General features: G+C 41.9%; 1 protein-coding gene across 2 annotated transcripts in view; it reads left to right on the forward strand.

Annotated features, from left to right (window-relative positions):
- Positions 1-27124, forward strand: part of UTP20 (UTP20 small subunit processome component) — a 63226-nt gene that overhangs the window by 12892 nt on the left and 23210 nt on the right. For both annotated transcript variants that reach the window (XM_074870856.1, XM_074870857.1), the window contains 24 exons: positions 467-555; positions 3023-3128; positions 4326-4476; positions 4905-4967; positions 5297-5455; positions 6533-6609; positions 7486-7565; positions 8249-8492; positions 9433-9639; positions 11483-11573; positions 13512-13597; positions 14157-14282; positions 14823-14989; positions 15506-15714; positions 18700-18843; positions 21248-21327; positions 22184-22410; positions 23378-23522; positions 23955-24042; positions 24247-24390; positions 25011-25061; positions 25153-25305; positions 25827-25982; positions 26383-26523. In XM_074870856.1, coding sequence (XP_074726957.1) covers positions 467-555; positions 3023-3128; positions 4326-4476; positions 4905-4967; positions 5297-5455; positions 6533-6609; positions 7486-7565; positions 8249-8492; positions 9433-9639; positions 11483-11573; positions 13512-13597; positions 14157-14282; positions 14823-14989; positions 15506-15714; positions 18700-18843; positions 21248-21327; positions 22184-22410; positions 23378-23522; positions 23955-24042; positions 24247-24390; positions 25011-25061; positions 25153-25305; positions 25827-25982; positions 26383-26523 — 3184 coding nt within the window. The remainder of the gene's footprint in view (positions 1-466; positions 556-3022; positions 3129-4325; positions 4477-4904; positions 4968-5296; positions 5456-6532; positions 6610-7485; positions 7566-8248; positions 8493-9432; positions 9640-11482; positions 11574-13511; positions 13598-14156; positions 14283-14822; positions 14990-15505; positions 15715-18699; positions 18844-21247; positions 21328-22183; positions 22411-23377; positions 23523-23954; positions 24043-24246; positions 24391-25010; positions 25062-25152; positions 25306-25826; positions 25983-26382; positions 26524-27124) is intronic.

The raw sequence follows: 27124 nt of genomic DNA on the forward strand, positions 1-27124 counted from the left end.
GTTCACGATCTATCAGAAATCATTTTACTAAGGGAAGGACAATAATTACTAAACCTAGTTTGGGGAAGCTGGGGTTAGAAGGCAAAAAAGTGCTGTGTGGAAGTACCATGAGTCAGTAGTAAAGTCAGGAATAGACTATCAGTTTCTTGATTGCCTACTCCCTAAATTTAGTACTCCAGTACATAGAGATGTTCTTGACAGTTTCAGTTTGTGTTTTAAGCACTGTCCTCTCTAGACAGTGGGGTTTTTTTTTTCCAATAGTTATGATCTTCTGTGGAAGGAATAGTTGGAAAGAAGGTGCAATGATTTCTGCAACTTAAATTGTGAATTGGAGATAGCAAAAATGTTTTGTTGCTGGTTTCAAACTTGGGGTGAGCTAATACAAGACAGATGTGAAAGAAAACTTTCATATATGTGTAGGTGTCAGTGTAACAGAGATAAAAGTCTTCCCATTTATTTTGGACAGACCAATGGACAAAGAAAACATTCTGCCCCGTGTGACAAGTTTTATAGACTCTCTCTTCACAGCCATTGACAAAGGAAGCCTCTGCAAAGGTCAGTTACAGTTGTTTCCTGTTTATTTGCTTTTTGTTGATACGTAAAAATATATAAAGCGTTTTTTCTGATAACACAAAGCATGAAAATGAATAGCAGTAGCATTGTATCCAAATCTATTGACCAGCTCAAGTGAAACTAGAAAAGCAAAGCTTGGGAGGAAACACCCTCCAGAAAACAGTTCTGTATTTGCTGTTGATAATAATAATGCGCCAGCAGATGTTCTGCAAAGTGGAGGACAGAGATAGTTGGGAAGGAAAAGAAGAAAGTGGGGGAAAAAAGAGGATGGAAATCAATCTAAACCAGATCCAGGCTGAAGCAGTCAGATGAAGGAGAGGCTATTGACTCAGAAGCTCCAATTAGACTGTTCCAAACCTGCAGTGCAAATTTTGGGACACTACCATCTCTGACCTAAGTGACAGCACCAATTCTAAAATGCTGCATCTTTCCTCCAGGCATGGATGGTCACTGGTTGTCTTCCCTCTCTGGCCAAAAAAAAGATGTTTTAACTGAGCTCACATTGAACAAGGCAGTTCTTATTCAGGGGGATTGCAAGTATTTGGCATTCTGCCAAAGTATAAGCAAGTATAGAAATGCCCCAGGTTCAGTGTTCATCGTTCCTTGGTTTGAAAGGACTTGTCTAGAGTCTGGCCTTTTCCCTTTATAATCTCTTTATTAACATTCCTAAATGCATCTACCAATTGGCTCTGTTGCTTTTACTTCTGTGGTCTTTGTCAAGCATGGTCCTTTTTGATTTAGCCCTTTCTTCTATCCTGTTTGCAAGGTTTGCATGCTGTCATGACTTTGTTAGTGGCAATGTACTTATTCTAAAGGAATACCCAAACTTTCTTTTCTGGGTGGGTCTCCTCTTCGGTGGCAGTAGTAGCTCTGCCCTAGCTCTGTGTGTGTGCAGGAGGCACATTGCTATTTCTTCCTTTGCCCACAAGAGAAAAGAAAACAAATGCAACCTCAGTCCTATGCTCCTGCCTCCTATTGTCCTGTCCTACACTTCTTTGCTTGATTTTCCTCACCCCAAAGTAGGGTTCCTGGACACTTTCTTCATCCTCCTTCATTCTTTCCAGCTCCATTATCTCTACAATTCTTTCACCTTCTGCTAGGACTCGTCTCCTCTCACTGCCTGTGGAAGGCACACCCCAGCCCTGTGCTCCCTATTTGACCTGCCTGGCCTCTGAGGCCCAGGGCAAAGTGCAAGTCCCAGAACTGGGTGTTTCTTGACAGTTGCTGTGGAGTGCAGGGAAGCTGGCTTGCGAACTGAGACAGCAACAGTAAGTTACCCCTGGCAGCTCTTCATGGGTAGCTGCCTGCATGGAAGTGCTTACCCTATTGATCATATAGGTGTGCCTATAGTGAGGTGGGAGCTGCTATCGTTGTCCAGCATAGACGTACTACTACCAGATGGTATGGAGGTTACAGTTTGGGAACCTGTGCCCTTACACTATAGATGCAGAAAGCTTCATCCTGCCATTACTTGCTGTTTCTTCTCCTCTCTTTGAGGAGGTCCTTATGGATGTTAATGGTGAGCAGGATTTGGCACACACCTGGGGAATTAAGCAGCTTGGAATAGAGGGACATTTTCAAAGGAATAAATGGGAAATTAATGCTCCCTTCCCCTTCTTTTCCCTGGCAGCTGGTAGTGTGTAAGAAAATTATATACTTTTAAAACTTTCTTCACTTTGCCTGGTTTAGGAACAGTGTTTCTTCTGCTTGGGAAGAGATGAAGGAGAGGGGAATTGTTTTGTTTTGGGTTTTTTTAAACAACCTACTTGTTAACTTCAGGAGTGTCAGGGGAAAGGAATTGCCCTTCCCCTTTCTTGTCTGGAAGGGCTTTGGCTCTCCTGTTCTTCTGGGAAACCCTTCATCCCTAAAGGAGGCTGAGAGGTTTAGGGAGGAGATGCAATTGCTGTAACAAAGTTCAGCAAACCCACTAACTATTTACTAACAAATATTCAGTCTTTAAGTACATGGGACAGCTTTGAGGATGTCATACAGTAGTGCATTGCTGAAGTGCCAGAGTTTTTAGGCACTTGTGTGGTAGCATCCATATATATTTTGCTTCTATTTTGCTGCATTCATACCAGTTTGGGCAGCATTTTGTAATTTCTGAGTGCCATTTATAGCATAGAGCTCTACTGAGACTCCTGCAAGAGTGCTTAGCTCCAGATCTCTGCTCTCTGTGCATGCAGGCGTGATGGAAACATGCAAACTGGGAGCTGCTTACAGCTTTGAATGCTGACTTGCTAGAGTAGGCACTTACTTTGATAGCCAGAGGAACATTTCCTTTATGGGTTGTGATAATGGTTAGAAAATACACATGCCAGTTCTGGGATCCATATGTTACACTATTTCTATGACTCCAGCCATTTCAGGGTGGGCAAGCACCATACAAACACAAATCACTGGGAGCTGAGTAAATATACAGGCTGTTCTTGTTCTCTCTCTGCTCTAGGAAGCCTGTTTGTGGCCTGCCAAGCTGTAAGTACTCTTCTTAGTTTGGCAGAGTCTTCTGAAGTACTCCATTTGTTACCTGTGGAGCGTGTCAAGAGCTTGGTGATGTAAGTAAACTCTGCCTGGTCTGTGATCCTTTGTGATTCTCCTTGGTATGGCAAGGAGTTGACTTTACCTTTATGTAGGGGCTTGTTAAATGCCTCTTTGTGTGTTGCCTGTTCTGTTACGCCATCATGTTGCTTCAGTATTGTGGTTATGTAAATTGTCAATGTTGTAGGCACTGTTTGTTTGGAGAGCCAGGTAGATGTAGTGCCTGTTCAATCATGTTTTCTCTGCAAACTGAAGCTTTTTTAGGCAGCTGCAGGGTAGTGTGTCAAGTTCATTGGTTCTAATTTTACCTTAGAGTGCTACACTTAATAACTGTATGTTAGGAGGGACAGGAACAGCTTTGAATTGTGTCAAATGCCTGAACTTCTGCAGTCTGTGGGTGGTGTTGGGATTCCCCCATGACCTTACATACCCACGTGTGTGCTTGCTTCACAGTGGGGAGGAGGTTTGGTGTGCTCTGTTTGACTTGTTCTACTTATAATTAGCACATGTAACTGAGTGATTGGAGGGATTAAGGGAGACCGCTGATCTCTCTCCAGCAAATCCTGCTAAACTTGTTATCTTCCATCACTGTTGTGCTGGAGCATCTCCAAGTCTTTGGTGGCTCGAGCTTCAAAACATCCTGTTCAGTTAGGAAATCACCATGCCCATGTGTGAGGCCAGGTGTGATGGAGATGAAGCACCTTGCCCAGATCAGGCAGGGAGTCTTGGCAGAGAGCTTCAGTCTAGTGCTTTGGGCTGGGGGTGTGAAACCTGCTTGGAGCAAGGGTTGTAAGGTAGCAGAAGGTCCTGTGGGCAGACAGGATTCCTGGTGTCTCACCTAAGCCTGGATTATTTCTTTTCTGTTGATCACTGACTGGGCACCTAGGCAGTAGCAGCAGCCCTCTTCTGACCTATATGGATTTGTTTTCTGCAGCTGTGTGTATGTGGGTCCAGCCTGCTAGCCCCAGCTTTACAAGCCTGATTAACGCAAAAGAGGAATCTCATGGTTCTTGGGCTGTCATTGGTAATTGGGCTTTGAGACTGCAAGCCAGCATGATGGTTAAGTCTGACTTTGCCAGCCTGCTGGTGCCAGCAGTGTCTGAAGTCCTGTGGAATTTTCCCTTAATATTGTTATTGTCACTACTGCCTTATTTTCAAATATCTGTATTGTTGCAGTACTCTCTATATGCTAATAAAACATTCCGTTGTTTTAGCAATTTCCCTTCAGACCCCTCTGCGTTGCTGTTGGCTGATCTCTATTACACGAGGTTGGTATTGTGTGGCTGCCAGGAACCCCTTTCCCAAGGGAACCTAATGGACTTGTTTGAGAAGTTGCATCCTAATCTTTCCACTGGTGTTTCCAAGGTAATCTGCTTTTTTGAGTATGTGCAAGATAACTTGTATTTTACCGATGTAATTTAAGTAAATTGAGTTAAGTGACAAAGGCTGAAAGGAGAAACATGAGACTGTGTAAAGCTATTATTTCCATAGTATCTGTTTAGGACTGTGTCCATTTCTAAGAGGCTGCTGTGGACCATGAGTTAACAGAAGTTAACTTTTAGTCCTGCAAGTCTTGCCTCTTCCCTGGAGGTGAATTGGAGCAGGAGCCCAATGTACTAATTTTTGCATTGCCAGCTAGACTACAGGAGCTCATCTGTTTCTCAACTGTAGGAGGAACCTAGTGAAATAAGCCTCCTGTGCAAAACATTAACCTCAGTGTAGGTGGATCTGCGTCTGTGTATGTAGCCTGCATTCTCCTGAACACTTCTGACATATGTTTCCACTTTGGATAGGTCCGACTATTGACTGTTCGAATTCTAAACCATTTTGAGAATCCGTCCTCTACACAGATTCAGGTAGGGCTAAAACTTTTCATTTAACATTTCAAAGGCATCTGTGTTTGATGTTGTGTGTGAACTGTTTTCCACTTTGCAGAAACAAAGCATGTGTCTGGTAGAGGTATTCCTCTGCTTTTGTGCTTTCACATTCCAGTTTTATCTCTGTCCTCCTGCGTCCTGATGTTTTTGGATGTGTGAGCTTTTATGCCTAAGTGGTGGAAACCAGAGCAAGTCCCTTGACTTTGTTCTTTGATCCAAAATGGCTGGGACTCTGTGTAGTTTTGTTGAAATACCTGTCAATGAGAAAAGGATACTCTTAACAAAATGCCTGTCACTTGCTTGTTCAGGGTGATGGCACAGGGGAACTCCAGCCATTATTTGCTATATTGCTCCAAGCAGAACTTGTGCCAGCAACAGTGAATGATTACAGAGAGAAACTCCTCCATTTGAGGAAACTAAGATGTGATATAGTGCAGTCTGCAATACCAAGTGGATCTTTGCAGGAGGTAAGTAGTTATTGTCAAAAAGCAGTTGTCACATTCCTTTATTCCAAGAGAATGTTTTTATTCCATCACAGGGATTGCAGAATTTTAGTAAGAGTTCATAAAAATATCAGTTAGTTCCCAGATTAGGTTTTAGAAAACTTTTTAGTAGGGATCACAGCTCCCATTGTCCTTGGGACTATTGTGTTCTCTTGGGTATTTAGCAGAACAGCGGTGGTATCTAGATAAATGGCCCACAACCGGATTAATCAGGTTTTGATATCATGGAAAGGAAAGCAAATGATTCCAAGGAGAAGTGAGTTGTGAGCAAATACAAAATCATGACCTTGCCATACCCTCAGCATGGTTGAATGTTGGTAGGACTTCCATTGGCCAATGGAGAGCCTAGCTTCTGGATCTTGCTGCAGGGTGAAAATCTTGTATATCTGTGACTGTTGAATCTCCTCTGCTATTGAGCTAAAGGGGACCTCACTTTCTAGATGTTGGAAGGTCACAATTTTGCTAGTTAAATGAACGTGGATTTTGTGGGAAGGGGTTGCTTTTATTATTTTTCTGGCTGTTGCTATACCTGTATAATTTTTTTACCTTGTAAAATAAGTTTGTAAACTTTGTGAGCTTTGTAAGTTCCTTTGAGGAAGGGTTGTAGGTCAGTCCTACTGCATGTAGGTCAGCGGAGCCAGTCCAGAGGACGTGCTTCTAGGCCTAGTGCAGTGAAGACTCCTCAGGGCAAACTTTCCTCTTTCTGAGATCCCTAATGCTGCTATGGCAGCCCTGAAGTTCGAGAGGGAGGCAGGCAATCTAGGTTATCTGCTGTGCTGAACTGGTTTTTGCACATTCATGGTAGGTAGGTATGGTGACTAGATCTCAGTGCAGCTTACAGTAAATGGGCTCTAGATTTTCTCATGCAGTTCTGAGACAAGGAGTGATGATGTGTGTGACTTGCTTCATTACTTGTAGTACTTCTGAGAACTTCTCTGATCAAAGTTTCGTCTTTGAGAGGAAGAAAGGTTAGAGGAGGTTGACAGGTCTTTAACTATTGGTTTTTATGTCTCAACAAGATGGTATTGTATGTCATTCTAGGTACCTCTTCGGTATTTACTGGGAATGCTTTATATTAACTTCAGCCCTCTCTGGGATCCTGTAATTGAACTCATAACGTAAGTATATGCAGTTGGATGCTGCAACCTGTGCTTGTCTCGCAGAACATTCCTTCCATTGTTCTGTGAAAAAAAAGCTGAGGTAAAAATGTCTGGTTTGGAGAGATCTGAGTATGAGAACCTTAATGTGAAATCATCTGAAATAAATTTCATCTCTCAAATAAATCACAACCTGTGTAGACTCTAACTTAGTTTCTGATTTTTCTTACTATTAAAGGGAACTTGCAACAAATATAGTCAAATAGCATCAGAGTTTTCAGTCAAAGGTAGCAGGATTTGATTAGTGTTTCACAAATGCTCAAACGAGCAAGAAGTCCCTCTCAGTTTCCCTGTCTCTGACTTTTCTGTCCTTACTGGAAAACCTCTAAATCCTACTAAAGAGTAGGGAAGTCTCACCATGGTGACAGCAAAGCTGAATACTGAAATCAGTGTCTGCTTTCAGCATGACTTTATCTTCTTGGTTTTTCCACTCTCTTGTGTGAGTAAAAAGAATGGGATTTTCCCCTTCAAACTAGTGAACTAATAAAAAAAATTAAACTAGCTCTTCAAAAGATATGTCCATGCTAATTCTTCCTTTGGTTCTATATGATGTCACTGTACAGAAGTCAGTAGAAATCTTAAGAACATTTTCACTCAATTTGAGTTCCTTTGAAGTCATGAGATACAACCAGATTATTTTAATAACAATTGACATTTGGGATCCACGAGTAAAGGCAAGGAAGTGCTACAGCTGTATCATGCAGATGTCTGTCTTCAGACACCCACATTAAATCAGTGATCAAAGCCTCTGTATTAGTTGTTAGCTTGCCTAGTGATGACGTATTTTGATAGTGACGAATTTTCCTTTTAATTTCATGCTGTCTTACGCTTTGTTAGATCTTATGCAAAGGAAATGGAGAATAAACAGTTCTGGAAGGTCTTATATGAACAGTTGGAGAGAGCTGCTACCTATGCTGGTAAGTCATGACTCCTAAATATTGTTATGACAGTAATCCAGCTAATTGTGAATGACATGACTCTGTTTTTATGTGCCCCAAATTTACATGTGATGGGGGAATTCAGAACCAGGACTCTTGACTACCAGCGTCATGTCCAGGGAAGGAATGGAGAGGCTTGGGGAAAAACTGTCTCCTGTCCTGAACACCATGAAGTAGATAGAAAAGGTACCTGCCTTACAGGAGGGAGTTGCAGGTTGTGGGAAGCCATGCAGCAGTTCTGTCCCGGCTTAAGTCTGGTGCTGCCCAGACTGATCAGGAGCAGTGACAAAATCAGTATAATGGGGCTGACCATCTTTCTGCTCCATAGATTCAGTGGAGTTCCTGCAAACAGTGTCTTTCTTGGGTGAGCACTTGAGGTTGGGTGTATGGAATCTATGATTTCATGATAGAGCCATGAGCACACAGCCATTTGTGGATTTCTCTGTTATATTCAAGATAATTGAGCTTTATTGAGATGCATCATGGCTGTAAGACATTCTAGAGTACTTTCTAAGCAATGTGGATCTTTCAGGTCAGTGTTAAATACAGTTGTCTAAACAGGTACATGTCACCAAAAGTATTACTTTTGTAATGGGGGACTGAGCCCTTGCTACTGGTAATTATGAAGTAACCTGAATAGATTTTCTTCATCTGTTCTATAGAAATGGAGCTGCAAAGTGAACTAGATGAACAGGAGGAAAGCACTGCTGAAACAGAAAGTGAGAAGGTGCCAGAAGGAGGGGTGGGAACTGTCTTCCTGGAGCAGCTGAGGACTAGAACAGATTGCAGTGAGCGACTGGACCACACAAACTTCCGTTTTCTACTGTGGAAAGCACTGTATAAGTTTCCAGACAGAGTGGAGCCTAGGTCAAGGGAACTTTCCCCACTTCTTTTGAGATTTATTAGGTAAGTAAGACTTATTTTTAAGTTGAGAGGACACATTGCTTTCAGTGTGTTGCTGAGCTTTAAGACTATGGCTATCCCATTATAGACTTTATTTCCTAAATGTATGGCTGATGAGATGTCTGTTTCCAGTTAAGATAACCTTTTGATTGAAATGTGGATTCTGTTAGAAACATCACACAAGCAGCCTGAAATGAAACTGGCAGTACATTTCTGCTGTTCAGTCTCTCATTTATAGACTTGACACTGTCACAGCCTCATTACTTCATTAGGGAGTGATTTCAGTGGAAATAAATGTTCCTTTTTTTTAAAAATGAAAATACATTTCAATTTGGAATCACAGAAGACAAGATGAGGAAAATATTGATTTTGTTAGAGGCTGATTCAGTTTTCAGCCCCTGAGGGAGAGCAGTGGTGTGCTTGCATGCATGTACGTAGCAGATAGTGTGATGCACATTGGGTACATGTAATCTCATGGCAGGGGAAGGTTTCTGATATTCCTTTTCTGTGATTAGAAAACCTCTGTTTTGCTTGCCTTCCTGGAAAAGTTGAACCATACTGCAGTAGGTTAGTTTTTTCACTTACTCTCACACTGCCATACTCACTGTTCTCCTGCCCAGTTGAGCAAACAATCCCCATGTCCTCCACATAACCTCTTTACACACTCCAGTAATTCAGTGATTCATGTTTCTCTTCTGTCCACCAGGTACCTCCAGTCTCCTTTAGTGTATTTGGTCACAGCCTTATATCCCTGCAACTTGTAGGCAAAGAAGCATATACTTGCCGAAATATGCTGCTTTGGGAATTTTTAGGCATGTTCCAAGACATGGTGCCATTAGTAACGAGAATGGTGGACTGCGGAGTTTTTAGTATTTCTTGCCCTGAAACCCTGAAAAATGCTATGTTTCTTAATTCTTTCCTTCTTTTTTATTTTTAAACACAGAAACGAGTACTACCCAGCAGATTCATTAGTGGCTCCATCTCAGGATCTTAGAAAGAAAGTTAGTTGTACAGTAGCAGCAAAAGAAATACCCAGTGAAGAGGGGAATGATGTTGCTATGGAGGAGGAGGAGGAGGAAGAAGAACAGGAAGAAGGGGAACCAATTACTGTAGGATTACCGAAAAAGAAAACAAGAAGAGCTGCTGCTAAGTAAGTATTTTTAGTTTCCCCTTGCTAGTGCTTTCATGGAAAGGTCGATTCAGCAGCTCCTGTTGAGATAAAAGCTGTGTTTTTGTATATATTCCTTTTTCTTCTTTTGCTTGCCCTTCATAATTTTTCAGTGGATTATGAGCACTTTAGAGTCAGAAACCCTTTCTGCACGCTACTAAACATCCAAAGACCCTGCCCAGGCTCTGTCATTGTCTCATTACCTGCTGACAGTGTGTGGTGTGTGTTACTTTAAGCAAAAATTACATGGTATTCTGAAGCCATTCTGAAGTTTTCGGAGACTATTGTACCTGCATTTCTCTGGCTTCTCTGTGTGTATCTGTTGGTCTTTTAAAACCATAGACATTGCCAAACACTTTGAAAAATGCGACTATTCATTTAGGTGTATTAATATTGGAAATCTGCCATTGCCTACCTGTTATAAATCCCAGTTCCGGTCGTCTTAGGGACAAAGATTTTTTTATTTGGTGGTGTTTTAGACTGAAGCTACATGCTGTTGTAATGTCATTGTTTGCCATGCTGAATACATGGAGAAAGTGACTCTTTGTATGAATTCTCCACAGTTTCTCTAATTAGAGTCTTTTTTGTCAAATGTCTGTTACAAATGCATTACAAAGATTTGTATTTTGCCACTTTTGGATGGCCCTTGTAATGACAGAGGACTATCACAATGTCACCTTACATGTTGGAACACAATGAGTATTTGATATGTAACCTGAATTGTCATTTAATCCCAGGTGTCTTATAGGTGTTTCATTTTGTTCCCAGATTCTGGCTTGCATTTACATATTAGCAGCAATTAAAGTACAGTGACTGACAGTCCAAAATTTTTTTTATTTTTTTTTTTTCAACCTCCATCTCAAAATGTCCACATACTTCAGTGGAAATATTAGTTCCTGGTAGCGGTAACAAAGGCATAAAATATTTACCAAAGGCATGTTAATGCATTCTGGAGTGACCTCCCTTCGTCTTCTCCCTGGACAGTTCATGCAGTCAGGCCTGTGCTGCAGTAGGAGAGCCCTCGCAGGGCTGCACCCTGCAGCCCATGAGGTCTGGCTGAGGCAGCGGGAGGACCTACACCTATCCCAAGCTCGGCATGGAGTTGCCAGAAGGCATTGTACTCGTCCTTTGGCTGAGCCCAGCCGTGGACGAGGGTGGCCCAGCTAAGTGTCTGGAGAGTTCAGTGTAAACTACCAGGGGGAGCAGCTGGATGAGGACAACCTCTGCCAGCCCCACAGCACATATGGTAGAGGAGATCTCACACCTTCCTTATCCTGGTCACCTCTTTCTCCTCCCGCAAAGTGGAGATGGGGCAGATATAGGGTGACAGCCACTTCTAGAGGAAATGAACCCCACCTGTGCTTGCAGCCTGGCATAAGTGCAGCACAGTCTGTGGCTAAATACAGCCCTTAATGTTGATAGGAGCGAAATGGGCACCAGTTAAGGACAAGTGAATAAATAGAGGGGTAAATTCACCTGTTTGGTGTTCCAGGCTGAGCTGGCAGAAAGTTCTGGCAGAAAGAACTGGCAGCTGCATCGTGACTGTTTGTATTCCTTTCTCATCAAAAGCTGAGCCCATCTAGTGCTACTAAGGAAATGACCTTATCTGTGCAGTGAAGCGATATCTGGAAGGAGCTGTTTAGGAGAGGGAACAGGATACCTATTGCTGTGTCTCTGAAATGGAGGCCTGTAGACTTGGGATCCTCTTGTGTTGTTTTTTATTTTCCTTTCTTGTTAATCAATTTTAATAAGTTCCCCATTTGTTTATGATATGAAGGATTGTCTCTGGTCATTTTGAAAAATAATTGTTTGGTTTGTTTTACAGGCAGCTAATAGCCCACTTACAAGTTTTCTCTAAATTCTCAAATCCTCGTGCATTGTATCTGGAGCAGAAGTTGAATGCATTATATACCCAGGTGATGCTATTTTCTGACTCTTAGAATTACTGCTAATAAATAAACTCATTCTTATTTGAACACAGTGTCTGAGACTGCAGAAACCTGTAATTTTCTGAACCCAGCCATGATAGCTGAAAAAGGAGTTGTTCTTGAGAGGGCTTCCTAGCAGGCTTCACTTGAAATGAGAAAGACCTGCTTGAGATACCTGGCTTGTTTTGCCAGGAGTGGCTCATGCAAACAGATCTGGCAGCAGGCAAGTAGTAGTCTTTGTCAAGGTGGAGGAGTTGCTGTAGAGGGAGTCTGTTCCACTTGCACAGCAGGATCTGGAAGAGGATTTTGAATCCAAAGCTTGGGGAAGACCCAAGGAGATTTGTCCTTGTCCTGCAGTGTTGTGTCTACCAAGAGTACAGGCAGTGTGAACAACAGATCATTTTGCACCATAAAAGGAAAAGAGAATTTCTTCCTGAAGAATATTTAGTATGATAAGATTCCTTTTTGAGGAATTTCCCTGAAGGATTTGTCAAAAATATGACTCTGAGAAGCGATTCTAAGTCTTTATCCTACACTCCTTAGAAGGGTATTTTATTAATTTTATTGGGTTTTGTTGGTGCACGATTTGTGGATTTGTTCAGATCGTTGGGTTTTGCTCTAATTGTTCCCAATTTGTGTTCTCTGAGGCTGCGGTCAGTGGGCTGTTGTGGTGGTTTAGCCCCTGCCGGGGTCTGAGACCACAAAGGGAGTGAAAATACGAAGCCCCAAGACTGAAATAAGGAAAGGTTTAATACAACAGTGCAATAGCAACACAACAAACCACAACAATAACAATAACAGTAATAGTGATAGCAATGAACAGAGCAAAATAGCTACCAAATACAGCAGTGAGAAGCACGATGTACAAAACCACGAGTGCACCCCGCGCCAGGAAAAATGTGACCTGCCAGGATGTGACCTCTGCATGGTATCTGAATAACCCGGCTAGAGCTCCCCCCCCACTGCTGGGGAAACTTAACCCTATCCTGCTTAAACCAGGACAGCTGTAGAACTGTATTAAATGATATGAACCTGTTATTTCCCTGGATTTGAACTGGTACCTGGTGTAGGAGTTGGAAGGTCCATTCGTTAGTCCCCAAATTAGAGAATCTAATGAATATTCTGTTTCGGTCGACCTCAGAGTTTTGCTTAGGAAAAGAGCTGGTCCATGTGTTTGCTTGCCTGTATTCTTAGGAAGATACTGAACAGATGTGTAGGGGTCAAAACAGCATGTGAAGAACAGCCTGACGTAAGAAGAGATATTACTTCATTAATTGCTGTTTTCCATTTCTGTGTTTTACCATATGTGTTGTCATGGCTGATATGTCCATCTGGCATAGGGACGTCATGGCAAAGTGACCTTTGATGATTCTAGCCTGTGCTGTTTGGTAGGAGACTGAAGAACTGATAAGAATGCCACTTGGGGAAATGATCTGTATTTCTTAGTGCCTAGGTTAGGAAGAGTCATCTTCAAGAGAGGATGGATCTCAGACTTTGTGTGACAAGTCTTTATGAGTATTTTGTGCTTGTAACAGGAAAGAAATACAGGTGTCTTGGGATGGTTTGGGTAGTTTGCTTCTTAATCCAGTCTTCCCAGATACACAACTGGTAACTGGTTTTGGAGGTTGAAAACGCAAGCTGACAGCGGTCCAAAGGATTATTATGAAAAACCAAATATCATAACTATCCTATGTAAATGGAGGGGAAAAGTATATATGAACTACCAGCAACCATGTTCACTTTTTATGAGTGACAGTTGTGTATTCGCATCTTGGCTGTATACTGACAACACATATATTCTGTTTCCATTTTGATAAGTTAGTCCAAAACCTGCTTGAGCTTGGAGTCTTTGGGTTGTTTCACTATTTTCGGTAAGTACTTCTGTCTTCTGGATGGGGACTCATTTTCTTTCTTTGTCATTTGCAGTTACTGTCCCATCAAGACCAGAATGTACAGAGAATAGCTCTTGACTGTATAATGACATACAAGCATCCTCATCTACTGCCATACAGGTAAAAGCTTTTGTATTATTTTAGCATTGGTGAATGAGCCTATTGTCATATCAGAAGCCTGATTGGGATCAGTTGCCTCAAAGAGAAAGACTTTCCTGTATTTGTTGAAGACATACGTATAAATTTTAATTTTAGCCAGCTGTATGTTTCCTATCTAAAACAGGAAAAAAGATCTCAAGGTTGGTCAGTGTCTCTCTTCTGTTTACAGGAAAATGACAACACTTTCATTCTGTCCCAGAATAGTGTGTGTTTAGTAGTTGCATCATTTTCAAAGAGTTCTTTTGTACTGATGATTTATAACCACCCAGAGAAAGTGACAGCATAAAAGTGTAGTTTGTGGTTGAATAATCTCTTCAGAATGCATCCAGGAGGTACTTTTCTACAGAATTAGCTTGAATTTGATAGCTTTTAAAATATTTTTTGATAAAAGTGTGGGAACACAGTACTTTAATATCTTATACACAGCATAGATTAGATAGGTAGGTAATTAGATATAGATGCATGTGCATTTATTTTTATAAACCCCTACCTGCCCTCAAATAATGTTTATTACTCTCAGAGAGAACTTGCAAAGGCTACTGGAAGATAAGAGTTTTAAAGAAGAAATAGTCCATTTCAGTATTTCTGAGGAGACCGCAGTAGTAAAAGCGGAGCATCGACCAGATCTCATCCCTGTTCTTATGAGGTGTGTCATGAAGTGCGGGTTTAAAAGTTTCATGTCAAAGTACCATGAGCAGAGATGTAATGCTGCTGCTTCTCATTTTAAACAATTAAGATAAACCTATGGTCAATGGTATAGTTTGACGACTTAGTTTGTGATGTTCTGTATGGTTTTCTTATTAACACATTTATGTAATGTGTTATGTAAATGGTGTTTTCTTTAAAAACAGTGTTTTGTTAAACACTGTTTCTGCTAAGGCTTACAGAGAACTGTGAGAACATTGCAGTTCACTGAGTATTGCCACTGATTTTTATTAAGATACAGTGATGCAGGTTATCATGCAGATAACGAAGCAAAGCTTCCATTGTAGTAGCAGAAGCTGATCTTTTGCTGGGATGTTTTGGGGCAATATGTAGTAATTCAGTGGAGACCCTGAAGGGGGAACTTCCACTCAGCTTGTTCTCACTAGAGAATATTTTTAAATGGAGTTTCTCCTGCAGAATAAGAGGCTAGGAAACAGATGGCTTGCTGAAAGCTAATGCAACCTCTTTTTGGCTCTTGAAGAATTCTCTATGGCAGAATGAGAAACAAAACAGGGAGCAAAACACAGGGCAAGTCTTCAGCAGGCACTCGCATGTCGATCGTTCTGCGATTTCTTGCCGGCTCACTGCCAGAAGAGATACGGATGTTCTTGGATCTACTCTTTGAAGCTGTGAAGCAATTCAGTAATGGTAGGTACAGGAACATGGGGGTATGGTACTTCCTGACCTGTAGAGATGTGGGAGGATAAATACACTTAGTACTGTTATGTGCTTCAGTTTGTATCTGACAGTGCCTCAGAAGGACGAAAGCATGAAAGTAAACTTTTGATAAGGACTGGGTTTCCCCTGAGCTTTTCCTTACAAAGCACGATTGCTTTGTTTTACAGGTCAGGAAAAACTGAATGACTTGCTACAGCTGTCCAAGTAAGCTGTAGCAGGCCAGGAATGAGCAATTGCTGGCATCACAGGCTAGCCTGCATATGATGGCAATAAATGGAGGTTGTAAAGTGCTCTGATGCTGTAGCAGTGGGAGATGTCTGAGTGTCACAGAGAGGTGGAGACCCAGAGCTGTCATTATTTAAAAAGCTGAATGTGAGGATCTATAATTTAGGGCCAGACTAACTATTTTCATGGAAAATTATTTTTTGTGGTGGGTATCTGCATGGTGCTTCTCTAAATGAGTTGCTGTCCCTTTGCCTGTCGCAGGGCCTTGCCAGACTGCAGTGCTTCGAAGTATATCAGAGCTAGATTTAGCTAAAGTTCTGCCTCTTGGGCGTCAGCATAGCCTCTTCAACAGTCTCGAAGTTGTGCTGAAAAACATGGGACATTTGATCCATCAGTATCTGCCTGAAATTCTACAGATTCTGCTCTGCATGACGGCTGTGGTATCCTGCATCCTCCAGCAAAGAGAGAAGGTACGATACACGCAAATAATGTACAAACAAACATGTAAATTAAATTCCTTTCCCTCCTCTCCTTAGCTTGCACATGTACACACACCTTCCCTGGTTCAGGTAAAGATAAGTTTAATGCCAGCATGGAGTGAAGCATGACAATTAGATGTCTGTCAAAATAGAGGGCAATGATATTTGTCTGAAAGTGCTACAGGGCTCAGGCAATGCATGTGGAATTAATGTGTTTAAAAAGCTGCTTTGTACTGTGTTTTTGAGTTACTGAAGAGAGAGAGGTGATCTCTGTGTGTTGCTACCTGCCTGCTCTGTGGAGGAATGGGCCTGAGGGAGAGCTAAATGATTTGTTGTAAGGGCGTAACAAGATCTTATGGCTGGAAGTTGAAATTGGCCTTAAAGATGTAGTTTCTTGGTTGCAAGGATAAAACATTTGAGCAGTGGAAGGAGAGGAATTAAAGTTCCTTGCCTGAGGACTTTAGAGCAAAACTTGTCTTTGAGGTGTTTTGTTGCAGTACTAGACCCCAGGGGAGCTCAGCATTGTGGATGATCAAGTGATTATCTACAGTGATTGTGTTCTGTCTTGGGACACAGGGAAAACATGGTTACCAGCCATGCTTTCAGCACTTGAGAAGCATGTTCAGCTCTATCAGGAGTAGTTATGTTAATCCAGTGTCACAATTTGGGTCTCAGCCAGGTATCTGCAGAGCAATGTGAATGTTTTTTTCCCTTGCTGTGCAATGGCAGTACATACAGAAAAGGGTCAGATAAGGAAAACATTCTGTTAAAGATTGGCTGCACCTAAAGATGGGACATCTTGGCTTACTGCTGCCCTGTGCCCAGGAGAGCAGTGCAGAGATCCCTGAGCTCTAGCCCAGCTAGCTCAGGGGCTCTGTTGCCAGCTGTGTGGAAACTATGATATTGAGCCAGGCTTTTCTGTCTTTCTGAAACCAATGCCTTTGCAAGACTTCAATCCAAATAGGAAAAGGAAAGCTCAGGTCTGGTCTGGTGCAGAGCCCGATCGTATATTAGGTGTGAAACAAGCAAACTGCACAGTCATCATCATCATCACTGCTGTGTTGAAAGGAATTATGTGATGATAGACTGATCAAGTGGTGTCAGGTAATGAATGTTTTGTCACTATGTGCATGTGTTCTTGCCAATCTGTGAGCATTTGAGGTTAGAACTTGCCTTGAAAACAGTCCATCAAACAAAGCAAGCCCTTGCAGTCAGGTAGCATTCAAGGTCCCGTAGTTGCCTGCCGGCTACAGAGAACCTTGTAACTGTCTTCATTAATGAAGGGGATGAGTAAATTTTAGGACAGCAGCTTCCCACAGTCTGACTTAAGCAATGGATTGCATGTGCCTGTATGTTTTACACTGGGAAAGGAGTTTTAAAAGCTGCTTCATTTGTTGCTGGGATGGTCACATTTTGCTAGGGTTACTACAGTAATTCTGTCATCACTGTGTAATGTGCAGAGTGACAGTCTGTCATTTGTTTGAACTTAATTTAGCACTTCATTAGCCCATGAGATGTTAAAAGCTCAAGGAAGAGTGTGAGAAATCTGTTTATCTTGGGTAATGATTAGAAGACATTCTTGGACTTTTAGAGTAATTTATTGCAGGCTGATACTGCCTGGAGAGTTAAACATCGACTTTGACCATTTTAATCCAAGTTATTAATTTACCATTTCCTACTGATTGTGTTCATTATTGAGTTTCTTTGTCCTCTCAAAGACTTACCCCAGAGGACTGATCTTATGGTGATTGAACAGTGGGAGATCCAAGATTATTTCACTTGGGGGTCACCATTAGCAATAGCAGCGCAGTTTGTGCTTTCTTTAGCCCTTCGAGCAGCTCATTTGCTGCCTGAAAGCTGATTGCACACCATTAGTAAACATTCAGCAAAGCTTGGGAGGTCCTGGGCAAGAGCACGTTTGGTTCCTTTTCCACCATCTCCTCTTTGTGTTTTTACCTGTGATTTTGGATGCAAAGGGAGTATAGAAGCACATTGCGTGGTGGAGGGTAGTGTCTTCAGAAGTCCATAGATATCACAATTTTTGTATTTGATGTGTCTTTCAGTGAGGGTTTGACACCAAAGCTGCTTTGGAAAATGAGATACAAGTGTTTATACTGTGTGGTGGATCATGATATGTGTTGGAGACCCTGTGGAAACCGGGACATAGCTCCAGCCTTGGACAGCAGCCTTTATTTGCTCTGACATGGCTCTGTTGTTTCTGAGACTGGGGTTGAGTACCTCTGCACTGTGGAGCTGCCTCATGTTAGTGCTGTCAGCTGCATTGCACTGTATGGAAATAATTTAGGTTACTCAAGTCAAGGCTCTTCTCAGGCAGAAGAGTCAGAATGCAGCAGTGCATGAATAACTTCATGACCGTGTGGTTGATTTTCTTACTGAAATGTTTTCCCCAAGAAAGGCTATGGAACGTAACTGCTAAATGGGTACAGGAAGCATCCTCCTGTAACTAAATGCTATACTCCCCCTATGCTGTTACAGGAGGTGATTCACATTCTTGCCTTCTCTATTCCTCCCCCTTCTTCTTGACTGTTGATTTCTCTTCTTCCCAGTAGAACTCAGTATGCAAAGCACCATTTTGCTTTTGAGAGCTGATTTGGGTCCTTCCCTGTGTAAAACAGAATTAAGTGTCAGCGCTGAAACTGCAACTGTGGCTTAGTTTTCTGCATTTAGTTCAAAAAGGGCAGATGCTACTTTAAACCTGTCAGCATGGATTTTCATGAGCTGATGGAGTCCTGTGTAACTGACTCAATGCAGGAACAGGCACCTCTTAAAAAAATTAGGTCAGCTGCGATAGATAGATTGCTACTGTGAACAAGTTACAGGAGGGAACAGAAGAACATTGTGATGGTTCCAGCAAAGGTTGTATCTGTGGTCAATGAATTGCTGTATTTAATTTCAGAGCAAGTAGTAGTTGTTCTGCAAAGGTCTTACTGGGGGTTTTCTGTTTTGTTTTTACAGATCCAACCTAGGTTGATTAATCCACTGAAGAATTTGAGACGTCTTGGACTCAAGCTTGTGGCGGAGTTTTTTTCTGATTATGAGACCTACAGCTTTAGCGTGGAAGAGATTGATGCAATTTTCCATGCAGTGGTATGGCCTCAGGTAATCATTTCTTGTCTTCCAAACAGCGTGTGTGTAACATATACCATGCAGAGAACTCCAGCTGCACTGGAGTCCATGTCAGCTACGTCCGTCCCAAGATTGGGTGCAGCCTTAGACAGATTCTGGCATTCTGATGTGTCTGTGCAAGGCCAGTTTCTTGACTCATGTCTGATTAATCCTGGAATAATCAAGTCACAGGCTAAAGTACAAATTAATTTATCTGAATAAAATGGATGCCATTTCTTTGTTCTTTAACCACAGAAGCAGACTTCTTCCCTGGATGCTTCAGGGAAACAAAATAATACTAGTCACTTCTAGGTGCACTTTGCTACTTTTCTGTGTGACAGTTATTGGGCCTGTGGTAGGGGACTGCAGAAACAAATGCTGCTGCAGGAAAGGAAGGACCCAGCAGGGTCTGTCAGTGGGCTGTGTGCTCTTTAGCCTGCCTGCTGGGAGTCCTGTGTGACCACCACAACAAAGCATAGGGTTGTGGCTTTCATCAGAGAAATTCAGATCACCTCTGAGTTGGGAAAATGCACTGTTGAGAGGAAGAGAGAATACACAGTATTTAAAACGAAATTGTGCTGGCAGTGTCAGTGCACTGGGCTCTGAGGTTGTCAGGGAATGCCTGTACAAGCCGCTGGGTTGTCTCTGCTCTATACGCAGTTGCCTCCACTCACAGTGTAACTGAGCAAGATGGGCTGACTCCGACAGAGCTCTTCCACTGAGGCTTTTAACGTATCCAAATGTCCAATGTCCTTGCAGCAGAAAAGCCTGTCAGAGAGCAGCAGGAGTAACTGCTGTGGTCTACGAAACCCCAGATATGCTTCTCTAGACATTATGTTTGTTTACCCTGTTTCTTTGCTCTACCAGTAACAGTATGTGATGTGTAGTATGTGTATGTGGACAAACAACAGATAGAATAGTTTCAGGCAATGCATAATGCTCTGTATTTCACTGGGCTGAGCAACAGGGAGTTGCATGTGCCTGATTTGTTCATGGAGTCTTTTCAAGGCCAGGGTACTGCATGGGCAGAGCAGTGAACATTTACTGCAGTCCCAGAGCAGTTCAAGCATGTGGTTTGGGCTTTAAGTCAGCAAAGCACTTAATGCTTTTGGGGACCATTGTGCTTGGAAACGCTGAGTAAATCTGAACAAGGTGTAAAGTTGTTGTCAGAATTCCTGTTGCCCTCAGGAAGACAGCTGGTTTTGGAGCTTGGATGGTAGTACGATCTAGAAGCTCCCTCTAGAGGGAGTCTCTACCAGTGAACTCCGTGAAGATTTGGTTTTGGCAGAACAATCGTTCAACTTGTGTGCTTTCCTTTTTTAAGCCTATGGGACTGAGGTATATAAAATCTTGTGGAGAGGGCAAATTGTTTTAATCCTGGAACTGTATTGTTGGAATTGGAAGTGGAGTTTGTTGCTCTTCATACCCCAGGAGTTTGCTGCAGAGGCTCAATATCATTAGCCTGCATAGCAGCATTCCTGCAGGATTGGATTAATGGTTTACTCTTCATTGTACATCATTCAGAAAAGCTGTTCTATGCAGAGCAATAACATTACCAACCTTTGGGGACAGAAGAAGCTTTAAGACCGTTGCTATGATGGTGAGACCTGCCACCTCTTCTGTTGTGCTCAGGTCTTGAGCCCAGACTGACCTAGTCCAAACCCCACATGCACCATCCTGGCTATTGCCCCTGAATGTACTGGAGCTTCCCCTGCCTGTGTGTTCACTAACGGTGTGGAGTCCTGCTGTGGTCAGGGTGGAAACCCATCTTGTGACTTGCATGCAGCCTGTTGGGTTGCAGAGTGGCAGAGAGGAGGGAGCCAGACCTGTGCACTGGGTCTCTTTTTGCCTGTGTTCAGTCATGTGAAGGAGCAGCAACTACTGTATGGGGCTTAGGCTGGGCAACTCTCAGATGGGATTGTTTTGGACACAGAGCCCTGTTAGGAGATCCCATTCCTGGGGTGCAATGCTCGAGCCTTTCCCTGAGCAGAGAGGTTGGTTTTATAGCAGCGAGGCGATGGAGACATAGAGCAGATGCTGGAATGGCAGGTGCTGTGGCCAGGGCATAGGAAGTGTGGGAGGAGTGAGTCTTGGGTGCTGCACTTGAGATCTCATAGGTGTGGCCGGGAGAGGTTGCTAGGTGTCTGCAGCAAATATGAGGCTCCATGGGGAGCCGGTTTCAAGGGGAGGGCAAAAATGGTAGCTGGAATAACGTATAAATAGGAGTAAGATAATCTAAGATTGATCCCACAAATATTGAGGAAGCTGGAAAAATGATGAAATTACTTTCTGTAAAAAGGTAAACTATAGATTGTGGTGAGGTCCTCATTAGAGATTAGGTTTTTAAGTGGCTTTACCTACTCGTGTTGCATTAGTGTCTGATTTTTATCTCCTTTAGGTCTGCAGATTGGCTTCAGAGAGTCAGTATTCTCCAACTTTTCTACTCAAACTCATTCACACCTGGAGTAAGAATCCCAGGTAAGTGTTCTCTTTGCAAAGAAGCATAAGTACGTCTTGAGTACACAAAATTCAAGGAAAAAAGAGCGCATTATGAGTAATTGTGTCAAAACCCATACTTTTTTTTTCTATTAGACTGTTATTCTTTTGATAACAGTCCAGATGCTGTTAATTTATGCAATTACTCTCTTTTTTAACAACTAAGCACATATGTAGCCCAAACCCCATTGACTGGTGAAGAGGAGGGCTGTCTTCTTAGAATATGTCTGTGTCTTGACCAATGACATCTTAGTCTTGGGAGGTGGAAAGTCAGTTTTACAATGTGTCATTTCATTCATGTGTTCTAATTCCCTATTTCTTTCTATTTTATGAAAGAATGTGGGCAGGTTCAGTACAGAATCCGTGACTGAGATTCTGATACTGAAAGTTGTAAGAGAGCTTTTTTTTGATGCAGACACTGAGAAGTTCCAGCTCAGCTGTCTTGAGTGATTTTTGCCACTTCCACAGACTCACTGCTTTTCCTTTGCTAAGGTATCTGGTATCTGTTTTAAGACTCATCATTTGTAGGCATGAAGAACTTCATACAAACTTCTGTGAAAAATGGTATTTGATCATTAGGTTAGGAGCAGACTAACAGGTGACTTGGACAAACGTCTATGGAGAAAGGGTTAAGTTTAAATGATGCTAGCTTGAAGCAAGAAAAGGGACTTGTTGACCTCTCAACCTCCATTCATTCTGTTCTGCAATTTTTTTTGTACTTTTTCCTTGTTTGAAGTGGAAAACAGTCATTATCTTTTTGTGTGACTTTTTGTACAAAAGAATTATAAAATTCTGAACTTAAATTTTCAGCCAACCTTTTTTATAATCCTTCTCTCAGGTATTTCCCCTTGCTGGCCAAGCAGCAGCCAGATCACCCAGAGTGTGATATACTATCAAATGTGTTTGCTGTGCTGTCAGCCAAGAATCTGTCTGAGGCCACATCCAGTCTTGTGATGGACATAGCTGATAGCCTTCTCAACAGCCCAGATTTTGAACCCACGGGGCAGGTTTCAAGTTTGAGCGTGACTGACTGTGTTGTCATAGTCACTGGAGATGTGACAGAAGGTATGCCTGTGTAAGCGTCGTGAGAGGCCCGTTGGGTGCTTTGGATGGAGGTGTTAGGTTATGAGGAGGTTGTCCTTGCACTGGCTGAGAATACCAGGGGAGGAGATCTCCCAGTGGAGATTGAAACGTCAGTGTACACATTTGTCTTGGCATGACCAAGAACTGTCAAGTTTTGCTTGTCTAATGACTGGTGCGATCCACATTTAGTGTCAGGGTTCTAAGCATGGAGAAATTCCTTAAGAAGAAGAAAAATGTATTGTCAACCTGTTTTGTCTGTGAAGCTTTGACTGATGTGATAACTTCAAAAATTGCATTGCTGACTTGACTCTGAGCCTAACATCAGGTTTTATATAAAGGCCTACTCCCCATATGCACATGGTCGTGTATCACTTTGATGTTTAGTCTGTGCTCTCTGACAAGGAAGACCTGCCATTGATTTCTTTTAGCTTTGAGTGGTAGAAGGCAGGAAGGGTGGTGTGCTGTGTTTGATGCTGAGGAGCCATCTTTCACCTGTAACACTCAAAGGTGGTGGAAAGGAGAGCACTTACTGCTGTTCCCTTGTTATGGCACCTTTGATTTGCACAAGAGGTCAGTCGTAGAATAAAGAAAACTACATCTGTAAATGCTCCAGCCGTTTTAGGAGATGGTTACTACCTTTGAGAAGTGTCCTTGGTACCTTTTGATAAGGCCACACTTACCAGGGCTGTTACAAAAATCTGTGAGGAGAGCTTTTATTCTCTGTGTGTGCTTTCTTTAGTCCCAGCTCAGGCACATTAGACTTGGTCTCAGCAAGTGCTGCTGCATGTTCCCAGCAGCCAGCTGCCCTGCACGTTCATAGCTCCCGTTTTTCTTCCACTGATGAAACCTCCTTTGTCTGCATTTCCCCCTTCATTTGTGTAGGGTTGGATCTCCCTTCTGTCGCTTGCAGCCCAAAGTTGGGTGTTGCTAACTGTTGTATCCCTTACAGAGACCCTCAGCCTAGGTTGCCGCTTGGTTCTGCCTCATGTTCCTGCCATACTTCAGTACTTCAGCAAAACAATGTTGAATGTGGAGAAGGTGAAAAAGAAGAAATATAGAGCTCAAGTCAGCAAAGAGCTGAGTATACTTTCCAAGTAAGTGATTCTTTAGAGCTCAAAACAATTAAAAAGTTGGAAGGAGGGAGGAAGAAAGAGGCTTTTTGTAATACGTTCCAAATTAAAAAAACACTGTCTCAAAACTATTTAAATTTAGAACAAATGTGAACTCCTGGATTGCAAGTTGCTTGTGACAGAGATGAAAAGTTTTCAAAAATTGATTCTAGATGTTTCTGTTGCTGGTACTCAAAACCAGTGCCTCTTGGGGGCAGGAAAGGGTACAGAAATGCCTGTAGTCATGTGGAACTGAATACTTGGGCTGATACCGTGATTTGGGTAGGTACGGTCTATTAGCCTGGATGGGCTGACAGAGCCCTGTGATATGGCACTAGTACTGACTGAGTTCTTCTTTACTCTGTACTGGTGATTGGATTGATATAAAATAGTAAATCACCGTGTCTCATTGTGCAGGATCAGCAAATTTATACAAGAAAAGAGTCAGAATTCAGTGCTTGTGAGCCTTCTCCTTCCTTTCCTTTATCAGAGTAACATGGAGCAGGTACGTAGAAATTACTTTCCCCCCCCATTAAACATATACTTTAATAAAAGAAAAACATATTTGTTTAAGATGCAGTTAAAATTCGTATTGATTACATGCCAATTCTCATGATTAGCCTGAAATCAAGTCTTGGAATATTTTCTAAGAAAATTAAATAATCTTGTGAGGTTTCAGTATTTATTGACAGTTATCTCTTTCTTTCAGGGTACAGAGATTGACATTCTGGAGACAGTGCAGAACTTGCTGAGGCATTGCTCAAACCCTACGAGCTTTCTCAAACCACTGGCAAAGCTTTTTTCTGTCATCCAGAACAAACTGTCTCGACATAAATTATGCTTGGTATTTCAGGTATTGCATTTTTACATGTCTTTCTGTGCTTTTTTCACTTGTTCTAAGAGACCAAGAACAAAATAAATAGTATTTATCTTTGTTGTACATGAGCTTAAAAACCTTTTTAATTCTACATTGTTTGTTAAGTGAAAGTAACAGAAATTGTATATGATAGAACTTAATGAGCTGCATGAAGATTTGTAGAATTTTGGCTTACAGCCTGACTGATGTGAGCATCACCAGGGTTCTTTTGTGTTAAGAGAAGCCAAATAAAGCACACTTCATCTATAACAAATCCTGTATCTTTATGAAATAAGAATAGATTTCAGCATCCTGAAGATGATTTTTATTTGTATTGTTCTCTCACAGATTTATAGCAGTCAGGCTGTTTTGTATTTCTTTGAAGTGACTCACATAACTTTTTTTTTAGCAGGAAAACCCAGGAAGCACTCAGTGTAGATATTTAGAAACGCACATCTTCCAATTTATGGAAGAGTAGCTCTTATTAAGCTTCTAACAGGAGAAGGATTGATGCTGTTGCTTGCTTTATTTTTTGTCTCAAGTGGTAAAGTCTTGAGTTCTCCAACTTTTTAGTAACTATAACAGTTAAACTATTTTCTTTTTATGTTTCTTTTTAGACTTTATCTGATTTGGACAGCAAATTGAAGTATATTACTGATGTTGTTAAGGTATGCACAGTTTCTTTGCTCCCTTTTTCCCTCAACATTGTATTGTCATGTTTCTGGCATTTTTCATGAATGACTTGTTGCTCGGACTTAGCTGAATGCCTTTGATCAACGACATCTCGATGATATTGACTTCGATGTACGTCTGTCAGCATTCCAGTCAATCACAGCCCACATCAAGGAAATGCAAGCAGTGGATATCAACTTCCTCATCTCCGTTATGCACAACTGCTTCTATACTATCCAGGTTGGCTGAATGTTCCTTCTCTTGCTTTGTGCACCATGTGTTCATGATTAATCTGACTTCCTAATTATTTCTATTAATAACACTGTGAAAGATTCAGAGAGCTTATTTGAGTCTTCTTACAAACACTTGTTTTTGTTTTGTCCACTTGCTTTCTCATCTGTGTGTCCAGGTGGCCAAATGCAATGCTACAAGAAGGCTCACCCAAGCGCAGTGCACCTTTCTATCAGTGAACCCTGGAACTGTTCAGTCAATTTGTACTGTATAAAGGGCATATTAGAGTCTTGAAAGGTTGCTTTTCTTTTTGTTGCAGCATGTTCTGGTTGTGTGAGCCTGCTGGTAAATCTAGACAGATTTTTCCTTATTGGAAGGGTGGACATTAATTCAGGACTAGGAACTTCTACAGAAAGGGTCTCAAGAGTTAGTGGGCCTCTACAGGCCTTGTTGTGTTGTCCAGTGGAGTTTTGGGGAAGAAAAAGGTGTCATATCTAGACTCATGTGGTACAATTTCTTCATCCTCTCAGCTAGGGGATATGGCTCTTAGTGACAACGCAAGCCTTTGCTTGACCAGTTTTATCCACCGACTGGCAGAAATCGACCACACAGAAGATGACTACAAGGAGCTAATCCAGCACACTCTCCTGGAGTCTGTGAGAAGGGGGCTGAAGAGTAAGACTGAGGTAAGGCAATGCTATCATGTTTACACATCTCCAGCTGTCTTCAGGACACCGAGGTATATGAGGCATTTTATGGCTGAGTTCTCTGAATCCCTTGCTGGGACAAGAAGTGCAGGTACCCACTGTAAACTTACCCTTCATTTGAAATCTTACAAAAATCTAAAACATTACAGAACTCGGCTGTCTTTATTTCTTTGCCATTGTTCAGCTTTTCTTAGTTATAGCCCATTCTTTGGAGTGGAGAATTTAATTTGTATGCAGTCCAAAATATAGGTGTATTTGCTGATACCAAAGAATAGGACTTGTTGGCCTGAAACACTTGTAAATGACAGCACTGCTGTTCTGAGGAGTGTGTAGCAACCTTTTCAAGGGCTACTTAACATTTACTGCTTGCTGTTTGCAGAGCATCCAGCAGGACTACACATCGTTGCTTTCCTGCCTCATTCAAACATTCCCAGCAAATTCTGAATTCCGGGATTTGGTCCAGTTGACCAACCGCCACGATCCTGACATGGACTTCTTTGAGAATATGAAACACATGCAGGTAAAAGGCAACAGGCATTCCCTAGTGCCTCTCTCTGCCTGTCAAAGCAAAAGCATTTTGCTGTGGGATAATGTTTTCCAAAGCTTTTGTGCAGTCTTCACAGAGAAATTGAACCTGTGTCATTAGATATTGTTAAAAACCAGGATGTGAGCATCATCACATGGGTGATTGGGAGTCAAAGTCCTATTTCTATCTAGAAATTTCTTGGCTTTATGATTTAGCAGCACTGTTTTTTACCTCTTCCTAATTTAGCTGAAAGAATTGCTTTCATTTTAAGTGATTATTCATGATCTTGAGCAGGCAACTCCACGTTACAACCTGTTTGTGACTCAGCCCACAGTCAGCAACAGTGTCCTGAGGATCCCTCTGGTCTTTTTGTCTTTTCTAGCCTGTTCCGTGCTACTCTCTGTCTGGAGGCTCTGCAGCACCTTTTCATTCACAGACCTGTGTAATACAAATATTGCACAAAGCCTGGTCTCCTGGTTTTTCTTGCAGTATGAAAATATAATGTTTCTCCTGCTTTCAGAGATGCAATCAGAGAGCCTTTGCTACATCTAGTTATGTGTATAGTCTAATTTTTTTCCTTGTAATTTTATCAGGC

Source organism: Strix uralensis, chromosome 5 (genome assembly GCF_047716275.1).
Source record: "Strix uralensis isolate ZFMK-TIS-50842 chromosome 5, bStrUra1, whole genome shotgun sequence".
Lineage (NCBI taxonomy): Eukaryota > Metazoa > Chordata > Aves > Strigiformes > Strigidae > Strix > Strix uralensis.